At 43.2% G+C, this 10,963-nt stretch overlaps 1 protein-coding gene across 2 annotated transcripts in view; it reads right to left on the reverse strand.

Annotated features, from left to right (window-relative positions):
* Positions 1 to 9,118, reverse strand: part of ttc3 (tetratricopeptide repeat domain 3) — a 22,591-nt gene extending 13,473 nt beyond the window's left edge. For both annotated transcript variants that reach the window (XM_041952176.1, XM_041952175.1), the window contains exons 1-15: positions 9,013 to 9,118; positions 7,206 to 7,282; positions 7,061 to 7,112; positions 5,766 to 5,925; positions 5,598 to 5,679; positions 5,205 to 5,258; positions 4,828 to 4,960; positions 4,636 to 4,721; positions 3,918 to 4,012; positions 3,192 to 3,254; positions 1,264 to 1,318; positions 990 to 1,149; positions 850 to 880; positions 661 to 757; positions 485 to 515 (exon numbers count right to left, since the gene is read on the reverse strand). In XM_041952176.1, the coding sequence (XP_041808110.1) occupies positions 485 to 515; positions 661 to 757; positions 850 to 880; positions 990 to 1,149; positions 1,264 to 1,318; positions 3,192 to 3,254; positions 3,918 to 4,012; positions 4,636 to 4,721; positions 4,828 to 4,960; positions 5,205 to 5,258; positions 5,598 to 5,679; positions 5,766 to 5,925; positions 7,061 to 7,112; positions 7,206 to 7,271 (1,165 nt within the window). In that variant the 5' untranslated portion in view covers positions 7,272 to 7,282; positions 9,013 to 9,118. The remainder of the gene's footprint in view (positions 1 to 484; positions 516 to 660; positions 758 to 849; positions 881 to 989; positions 1,150 to 1,263; positions 1,319 to 3,191; positions 3,255 to 3,917; positions 4,013 to 4,635; positions 4,722 to 4,827; positions 4,961 to 5,204; positions 5,259 to 5,597; positions 5,680 to 5,765; positions 5,926 to 7,060; positions 7,113 to 7,205; positions 7,283 to 9,012) is intronic.
* Positions 9,119 to 10,963: the final 1,845 nt, after the last annotated feature.

The raw sequence follows: 10,963 nt of genomic DNA on the forward strand, positions 1-10,963 counted from the left end.
CAATACAGTCACGTGTTGTCTTTGATTTATTCTATGTTTAAATAATGTTTTTATTTCTTTCTGTATGTCCACCAGTTCTCACGGCACACCATCATGCTCTTTGTGTGGTTAAAAAGCCCGTAATGAAAAGAACGACTTGGTTTCGTGATTTCGACTTGAGAGGGAATCACATGTGTTTAATGAGCTCGTTTGTTAGAAACCCCACAGGCCCCCCTTTAAATCACTCAGACCGACACGACAGGAGCTCGGACCACAGTCTCTTCTGTTCCATCTGTATCTACTCAAACCAAACAGAGAAACTGGTGTGAGTGAGTGTGGTTTCAGACCCACGTGACCGCTGGTCATCATCAGGGTTTCTATGTGGTGTGAAAGTGGACCTGGACCCATCTGGACCCATCTGGACCCATCTGGACCAGACCAGGTTTTCCCAACATGTCGAACAGGAAAGCGTCAGGTGTGTCGGCGGGTGCTGAAACAAACTCACCTGGTTTCTTGTCCATTTTATTCTGCGAGACCTGTCAACACACGAGTTAATCATTAACATCGAACGTCCATTTGAGGTCATCAGGAACATTCAGCGTCCAACGTGTCAGCTGACCCTCACTTGTCAATCAGACCCTGATTAAACTACAGGAGCTCAGATAAAAGCGACTGTCTGACCTTCGTGTGCGGAGCTGCGTTCGAAGCTGGATCGATCTTATTCGCAGCTTTTACGGACTGCGACCGAGGCTCCGCCCCTCTGCTGCTGCCGTCCAGTCTGGGGAGGAATCACAAAAACACGATGGATCATCTGAACGTTAATCAGCAGGAACATCACGTTTCCACCGCGTGTGAAGGAAGCAGACGAACCCTTTACTGTGAATTTTCTTCGGCCGTCCAACTGAAAGCAAAGCACATAAACACCAGTTTCAGCAGACGGGGAGGGGGCGTTTCAGCCTGATTGGTAATTGACTCGTCATGAAATAAATCACATCTTAATGTGAAAATACCTTTGGGCTCTGCCATCTCAGTGAACTTCAGGTGTTGTTGCTCCAGGTCTTTGATTCCCACCTGGTCATCCTTGCACAGACTCCGGGCTGAACTGTTGGCCTCAATAGCCATTCTGACCTCCCCCAAGGAGAACAAAGCCTCGCAGTAGCGGTAGTGACCCTGCAAACAAGCCGTGCTTTTAGCTCTGAGTCCCTGTTTGCTGCAGGGACAGGCAGCTTCAGTTCGTGCTGCATCACCACATCACTGTGACCGGATCATGAAAGATGAGAGTACCTTAGCCCACAGCGGTTTGATCAGAGTCGCACGTTTTCCATCGCCAACAGCTTTTCTGCAAAGTCAGGGTGAAAACACAGACATGTTTATCAAGCGTCTCAGAATCTTCTAGCAAACAAAGTAAAGCTAGAAGTTTCCTTCAGTGTGAGTGTGGCGTTGCTGGTTCGTGACACTCGAGCAGGAAGGATTGGACGCGTTCTTCTGACAACACACAGTAACACCTGAGCTCGTCCGCTCAAACTGAGGACGGGAGACTAGGTGGCTACTTCTGGGGCTAACGGTAAACTGTGTTAGCTGCTGAGCTAACTGTTAGCTGCTGGAGCTGCTGACCGTTTTATTCAATACGAAGTTATAAAGCAGTGAAAATAACTAAGCTAACAAGCTTGCTAATGGTCAGACAGCAACTCATTAGCTCGGTAGCTTAGCTTGGACGCTAATGGAAAACTACATTCACACAGTTTATTCAGAAGACGCTTTCTCCCCCTGCTGAGGAACAGTTTGCACCCCAACAGACGAGGCTTCATTAAAGTTAATCACAGCTGATCCGCCATGACAGATTTCTCTGTATTCTCACAGGTGAGCGAGTTTCCTATTGGTCAACAGTGCAATTCTACAAAAACGTTCAGTATAGTTGAACTCTTCATGATTAATGCAGTTTTTATTCTTGTCTCCTCCTTTCTTCCTCAACTCTGATCCCAGAACAGCTGTGACTCTGCGTCAAACATCAAACAGGATGTGATCACCTGCTGATCATTTACAGAAACTCACCTGAAAACAGCTCAAAGTCAAAATATTTACTGTTTGAGCTCATCTGGCACGTTTCTGTATCCAATAATATGATGGCAGAATTAATAAACAGCTTCATCTCAAAATATTTACAAAAAAAACAGGTGTAGGTGTTTCCAGATTTTCTGGTAATTGCGCTACACTCCACACCGGTTTAAACCGGATTGATTAAAGGATAACTTTGGTTTTTTACAACCTGGACCTTATTTGTAGCATTAAATACGACCATTTACTCCCCCAGACAACTTTGGTGGCATTTGGAGTCGTTTTGAAGAAATTAGCCCCAGAGGAGCGGCACGTATATCCGTATAATGCGAGTACTCGGGGCATCCATGCGCAGCCTCTATATAACACATAACCTGCAGAAACTCGTTCATATTCCAATATTTAGTTATGATATGCTGGTGCTATTCCCCTCTGAGCCGGCGGTCGGCTAGTTTAGCTGTAGTTTGGCACAGCTGTGGTTCGTTATTGCGTATTCGTAGCCGACCGCCGCAGAGTCAGCCGTGTTGTGGCTGGCTCGGTAATGACATCATCCACGTCAGAGGTAGTTGTCTAGAGACGCCAGATGTTGATAACATGCCACCACGGGCTCAGAGGGGAATAGCACCAGCATATCAGAACAAAATATTGGAATATGAACGAGTTTCTGCAGATTATGTGTTATATAGAGGTTGCGCATGGATGCCCCGAGTACTCGCATTATACGGATATACGCGCCGCTCCTCTGGGGCTAATTTCTTCAAAACGACTCCAAATGCCACCAAAGTTGTCTGGGGGAGTAAATGGTCGTATTTAATGCTACAAATAAGGTCCAGGTTGTAAAAAACCAAAGTTATCCTTTAAACAACTGAAGAAATGCTTTTACCTCCGGTCCTGACGGTGGTACGAGAACTGCATCACTGAGAACTTTTAGCCTGTGACGAGTGATTCCTGTTCTGAGCGACTTGATAAATAAAGACTCTACAGATGTGAAGGTTTACTGACACCCCATTCAAAAGCTCTCTACATTAAACACTCAGTGTTGATCCACCACCTCCACGTTAAACTCACGTCTCTCGATCCCATCAGGTCAAACTAGCTTTCTGCTGGTACTTCATGTATTTACAAATGAGAGGTACTCTAGAACAAGTGGTACTTACAGATATTTCCTACACCGGATATAGCAAAGGGCTCTGTTTCCATAAATGATGTGGTTGTCAGGGCTGGAAAATAGAAGATGGGAATTTCAGTTACAAAAGCACATATTTACCTGAATATTACCTTTTATTCTTATAGCACCTTTCACAGAGGAACTGCAGGTCAGAGAGCTTCACGACAAAGAAATCACCTGCTGCGGAGCTTCATATAAAAGTCATGTAAAATAAGATCAGAGAATAAAAAACACTTTGTGATAATAGTGAAAGTAAGATAGAACAAGAGTGAAAATAAAGACAATGCAGAACATAAGAAGGAAACCTTAAAATCTATCCTGAATGTTACAGGAAGCCAGAGAAGAGCCGCTGATACAGGATACAGGAGGAGGCCGCTGACAGACCAGTTCATACTCCTGAAACGCTGTCGGTGTTTAACCTTGTTGTTATTACCAGTCCAGACTGCGGCCGTGCTGATGAGCGGCTCCGCTTTCATGTTGGATAAGTTCTGCTCGCTCACACACGTGTGTTCAATGAGCTGAGAGGCGTTTCTAATATTCTGTCCCCTCAACGAACACTGAAACACCTGAGCTTCACAGAGACAGGGGGGGGGGATAGTGACTACACTATCGTACATGTGTATCATATAGAATCAACCCTGTGAAATACATTTGGGACAATACAGATCGTTTTACATGTGAGACAAAGACACTAGAAAATATATTTACTACTTACTAATATTTGATGGCTTTGGAATAAAACTTCACAGCATCATCATACTGCTTCCTCTGAAAGTTTTCATTCCCTTTCTTCTTCATTTCTTCACTTTTCTGCATGAGGAACAGGACAAACATTTAAGGATAGCAAAGGTGATGGCTGCCACTTCGTTCTTTGTTCCATCATTCAAACATGGGGTCAAATTAAATATTCGAGATGTGCAGATGTGTCAGCGGCGTGTACGTGCCTCACACTCCGTTAACATGCAGTGTCGCCGACCTGCTGCTGTCCAAGCAGAGAGCTTGGGGGTGTGTCCATCGTGGCGGGTGTGTGATTGCATCTCACAAACAAAACAACATTTCCAAAGAATGTGGCTGAGGTCTGATTCATTGTTCCCTCCTCCTGATCTAAAAATGGACGTGAGGGCGGTGTGGGTGGAGAACAGCAGTCCTCCGTACCGCTCCACTCCACCCACGCTCACTTCAGAGCAGCCCGATCAAATCTACACCTCCCCTTACTGCAGCTAAAGACGGTCCGACTGCAGTTTTACTGTCACTTCAAGTCTCATTGTGATTACAGGTGTTAAATGTATAACAAATACTTATACATAGAGCCCAGGAGGGGGGGCTGTGCTGTCAGCTAACTGGGCTCTACAGTGAAAAACATATCCCATAATTACCACAGACAGTCTTCATGTCCAAACCGTGTCAGCTATGATCTGCAGGTGGTGTCTTACCTCTATATAATGTTCAGCTGGTTGAGACGTCAGAGCCCTCATGGTACTCTCCAGGTCGTTTCCCATCTCCAGAATATACTTAGCGACTGAAAGCATAAAGGTGAGAGTGTGTGTTAACTGTGAACACGCTACACAGCTCATCAGACACAGAGAGGGACTAGCCTGTGAGGGACTGCTTTAAATGTATCTTACACTCAGTGAAGATCAGGTGCAGGGCTGTGAAGCAGGTGTGTATGTGGCCGAGGCCCATGACGCGATGGCGGATTGCAGGTTCTCCCGTTCGCTCCAGCCAGTGTAACGCGTCCTCCAAAACCTCTGGGGAGTGCTGACGGCACAAAGCCACACTCACATCAAGTTGTCAAACTACCTCAACTATCATTATTGATCATTTTATAGGCACAACAGTACTCATTTCATTCCACTCAGTATCTTTTTTTACACTCACATTTTGTTGCATTAGACAAAATTCAAGCGATGGAAACTTCTAGAGACGCACGAATCTGACACGTTCTCTGTAGAACAGCTAGCTATCGTCTGTTCACTGAAGACGATCACCTTCTCAGACTTACCAGGCTGAACATGTTGCTTATCAGGAAAATGTGCTTCGTTTGGTCCTTTTTCAACTGGAACAGAGAACAAACAAGCAGTTTAGATCAGCGCACACACGCGCACACACACACGCGCACACACACACGTGCACGCACACACGCGCACGCACACACGCGCACAAACACACACGCACGCTACTGACTTTAAAACTTCGAGCCCTTTCACACACTCACACAGAACGACTCTTCGTGGCTCAGATAAAGATGAATACAGACATTAGTCATTATTGAAAAGCATCAGCACTGACAGAAGCTCACAGTATAATCTTTAAGGTTATGTGTGAAAGGCGAGCGAGGGAAGCGGCGTTTAATCGACTATTAGAATAATAAGTTTAAAACAAAAACTCAACTCACGGTTCCTTTCTCCAGGGCTCGGAGGATCGCTTCCAAAGTTTCTATCTTGTGAAGGTGCCTCAGATTCAGCTCTTCACTGTCACTGGAAGGAGACACACTCTTTAATGGTCCAAACGCTGAAGACTGAAAGCGTTATTATTAAGAGATACCAATAACGACGGCGCTCACATTGAGTCGATGAGGCCGATCTCTAAAGCCCAGCAGACAGTCATGCTGTGCTCTTGGCGCTGCAGCAGGATGGGAAGCCAGAAGGCACAAACCTTCATCCGCTGTGCAGCCTCTTTCCTGGTGTCAACAGAAATACGGCTCCATCGCTCAAAAACCTCATCTGAAGAACAAAAACAAGCCGAAAACACACAAGTTTCACTCAGCTGAGGTCCACGTAGAACATCTGGACAAACACCAGCAGCACAGACACATCTTTATTAAAGATTGAGGAATTTCAACATGCATTTCTGTATTTTTGAACACTGAACACGTCAGAACTGGACTGTGAAATCTGGGCGTGACTGATAAAAACAGGCAGGGTTGTAACCAAATAACCCAAATTTCACAATGCTGCTTGGAGATTTCAGTCTTTTACAACATGATCAAGCTTCACTGTGGCCTACGATCAAATCAATTCCTTTTGACAGACAGACAGACAGACAGACAGACAGACAGACAGACAGACAGACAGACAGATAGATATTGCAGTGCAGCAGCAGCATTACACACAGTGAAATAAGTGAAAATAAGACTATAAAGAACAAACTATACATAATAAAATATAAAAATAGCGAGCAGTAAAAAGATTATATACATAATAATAAAATATCAAAAGTAGCAAACAGTAGTGATAAGAAGTATTGAAAATATATATATATTTTTTTTAGCTGTTATTGTAGTCATTCTTTATCTGGTTTTATGTCCATTCTGTCTTTTCTATGTAAAGCACTCGCTTGGTGCACGTGATTTCTTTATCATAACCTTTATTATCAACTGACTTCAGCACCTAATAATTTATTATATCAATCTTGGACATAAATGACATTTTGAAAGTTGACCCAGTGAAAACATTTATGTCCACGAGAAAAGTCTGATTTTAAGATTCAAACTTCAAGGCTTATTCAGGACTTGATTGCTTTGACTTCCAAAGCTTTCAGACTTGTTTAGTTCCTCTTCTTTCATGTGAAAGACAGTAGCAGACTATTACTGGATTCACTCAGCGACGTTCGGAGCTGTGTGTGTTTTAAATGCAAACCAAACATTTCCTCCTGTTGCTGCTTCACATTAAAAGTTTTCAGTGGCCAACACGTTGGCTGGAAGGCTTTCATGTGAAGTTACTACAGAAGTAACTGTAGAAAATGTGATTTAAAAGGTGCGATCAAAGTGGGGTGTCAGTTGGATACAGACTACTAGAAACACCATGATGACACGGCTACAGACTGTATCCCTGAATATTACTGTGAATGCTGTATTACCTGATGGATGCAAGGTGATGAGTGCATCTTTCCTTAGACGGGCCATACGTTTCTGAGGGGGACAAAAAACAGTTCATCTGTGATACGCAAAAAACAATAGAACTCAGCAAAATGCTCTTACTGTGATTTGTGGTTAATAACTCACGGCAGCTGTACGTTCTCTGGCGTCCCAGTCGCCACCATAGTCAGAATCAGAGTCTGAATCAGACATTTTGTCCCACTCTGTAAAAACATTGGCAGAAATCACTAAAATCCACGTCACTAAACAGGCTGCAGTGAGTTACATGTGAATGTTGCTGCTGATTTGAATTAATTTCTCGTGGATCGTACTCTTAAAATAAAAAAGTCTGCTGATAATCGATCCGAGCCTCTCAGTGGCATTAACAAACACTTTAAGTGGACGTGCACTGACGGTGCGCCAACGCCCAGAGGGATTATATCAGAGTCGGTTTCATGCCTGCCTGCTGCAGCAGTGACGCCCAACACTGTGCCATTTTGGAAAATGTGGCCCATAAACACAAACATTTGACCAGGACACTGAAATCTCGCAGGATATGTGGACTGAAGAGAAACCCTGGACTATGAGTGGTAATATGTTTAACATCTGTCACATCTGGCTGTCTTTGTTTGAATTAGGAAACACTGCTGCAAGCTGGAAAACGTTAAAAATCTTTACTGTGGATTCAAAAACTGAGTTAGATCAACAAGCTTCTGGGTCTGTCAGCGTATCACTGAATGTTTATGAGGAGGACACTGGACATATAACTCAAAGTTATTCATATCTGTGTTTCTACGGGTCAGATATTATTCTGAAAATCTCTGTTTTTCCGCACAAAGTGGCGCAGTTAGCGGTTATAAATGAGGTCCATGGGCACGTGAGCTCTTCTCGGACAAAGTTAGTCAGCAGAACGTAAACAGGAATAGGAAAAAACGTCTGGTTGTATGAAGAGGATGTGGAGAAAAACGACCAAACTGAACCGGTGCGAAAAATGACCGACATGAAACTTAAAGGATCTTGTGAGCAGCACTGTTCTGTTTGAGGTGAGCACGACGGCAAAGGTGTTCCCTCTTTACTGACCGGACAGGCCACATCACGCCCTGACTTCAGTTCCTCCCGCTACAGAACGGCACGAAGTCGAGCTACGTTATTAAGAAATTCGCACACACGAATTCAATAACTTCTCCGCAAGAATCGGCAGGTGTTCCTGTTACCTGTCGAGCTCACCTCGTCTCAGATTGTGAAAGTAAAACTAAGTTCAGCGAAATGAGAGCTGCGTGTGGGTGCGGCTCATTCAAAAAGTGCGCTGCTAGCTTGACTTCATTACAGTTCCATTACTCATTCTGTTGTACTGGGACCAAAGGCAAAGCTAGCTAACATTTACCTGAGAGTTATCTTATTGATGTTAGCTGTACTTTCACCTTGCTAATGTCGGCTATTAATTGCAGTAAAGGACCGTGACATCACAGTGTAGACATGACTTCAGTTTACATATATGTTATTGCAGGCAATATTTATCGTAGTCTTCCTTCAAAGTGCCGCAATATTGAGTAATTAAAGTACTTTGTCAAATCAAAATCTCTGGGGAAAGAGGTAACTTAGCTAACGCCACCCCTTGATTGGTGACTGTGGTGTTAGCATTGTAGCCTGTTTGCTAACCTACGTAATATAGTTAAAATCGTGTCAGTAGTTCGGTTACACTGCGAAGTTACTTCGCTGTGGAACAACATGAAACTGTTAACTTCTGTGGTTGAAGTAGCAGCGTTATCAGGCTGTTCTCTCCTAACGCGACGAGGTCTGATGGCTATCAACGTTGACTAATTAACGCTACGACACTTTCTTCCTATTTTGTTTCAGCGCGACGCAACCAAACGTGACGGAGCCAGGATTCCAATTCAACTGCTTAATGCGTATAAAAACTTGTAAATAAAGTTATTAATCAGAGAAGTCGTACCTTATGACAACGACGTGCGTCAATGTTTAGCAGTGGTCTTGGCTCGTCGTGCTCATATTATTGTCCGGATGTTGAAAGTAAGGCGCTGTCACGCTGCCCAGCGTGTCTCTTCTTCTTCTGTTGAAATTCCGGTAGGCTGCAGGCTGCGGGGCGGAACACCGCCCCCTTCGGTCAGTCATCGGCCGCTTCTAGTCCAGAAAGGCTCCTCTGCCTCAGAAAGTCAAAGCCAGAAAGCCTCTGCAGATTAAGTCAAAGGTTTTAACCTGCAAAACATTGTCTTCACTGCATTATTGAGGCAGGAGATGTAGAAGCACCATCCAAACACTGTGTTCTAAGGTGCTTGAGCCGATGCAGCCACTTTCTGCAGACAAAATGTGCAATAATAGGACATTACATTCATTATCATGCATACAGTTACTGAACATGTTGAATTAACCATTCACACTTCACCTGTACTTGAAATTTTGACTATGTGCAACTTCTCATACATATTTATATGCAACTCACCAAGAAGCATCTTAAGATATGACCAACTTATGAACCTTTCTGTTAAAATTGTTTAATTTAATAATTAATTAATTTTACTTTATAATTTTATACTGTTAGCGTTGCGCAAATTCTGGCATTTTGGATTTTGATATTATTCTAGAGAGAGAGAGAGAGAGAGAGAGAGAGAGAGAGACTGCTACCACAGACACAATCCATAAACACAAAGAAATAATTGAAAATTAAATTAATTAAAAATAGTTTTAATAATATGAAAAGCATTCAGCCTCTGTGAATTTGTAGACGTGATATTTGAATTCATTTTAAATATGATGCTGCTGCTTCTGTTTTCTGTTTTTATTCATTAGTTTTATCTTAACTACACTGGGAGTACTCATAATTTAATTATACCTGAGTATAATGACAATTCAGATCATTTATTCATTCGTTCACTCTTTCATTCATTCAGTCATCTGAGTACTTTCACTGAAGATATTTCTGTACTTTTACTCATGTAAAAGTTTGAATGCAGTACTTCTAGTTGTATTTAGCTGTGGTATTTGTATTATAACTTCAGGAATGGATGATCTGAGATATAATTGGGATTCATAACTTATATCTACAACTATCAGAGCTACTGTGTGTTTTTCATTTACACACGACTGTTCCAACTTTCTGCCACGAGGGGGAGACGTCGCACTGTTTGGCTGCTGGTGAGCACAGAGGAGCTCACTGATCAGTATTGATCAATGTTAAGAGAGATATTAAACACAGAGTCTTCTGGTGCCACTCATCAGTCTTTCATTCTGAAACAGTTTCATTGAAGTGTTCACATGGTAACCCAAATCAAGAAAGAAAACACTATGCGCCTACGAGATTCTGCACAAGTTTTTTTTGTGTATTTCAATTAACACTACAAATGAACAAATGTCTGTACACTGAAGTCAAAGTTAGCTTAGCTTAGCATAAAGGCACAGGAAACAGCTCGCCTGGCTCCTTGTGGAGGGAACAGAATCGACCCTCTGACGCACTGACAGCTTTGTCTCACTGTGACGCTGTGAGACCAGAGTCTGGACCTGACAGTCCAGGTCTCCGAGCCGCTGTTTGTGCATCCAGTTGGTTCTTTTCTTCGTCCCTGTTTCTTCTTCTCTTTGTTTTTTGTGATTTCCTGCTGAACATTTTGTCCATGGAGGCGGTGAAAGTGAGCAGAGCACCAGCTCTGGGTTGCTTCAGAGAAAGTGACTCAATAAAGAGACAAATAAAAGCAAGTGTTTAAGTTTTCAGTCAACATTTAACTGTCTACATGAGTGGTTCTAAAACTGGGGGGCGGGCCCTCTCAAAGACCAGACCAGGGAAAAAAGTGGACTCAAATTATTCCTTTAAAGACGCTGTGGGATGTGGACTATCAGATCTTTTCATATGTGTGGTCAGATAAAGAGGAACGACACAAAGGTTCGGGCAGACT

The sequence above is a fragment of the Chelmon rostratus genome, chromosome 14 (genome assembly GCF_017976325.1).
Source record: "Chelmon rostratus isolate fCheRos1 chromosome 14, fCheRos1.pri, whole genome shotgun sequence".
NCBI classification, from domain to species: Eukaryota; Metazoa; Chordata; class Actinopteri; order Chaetodontiformes; family Chaetodontidae; genus Chelmon; species Chelmon rostratus.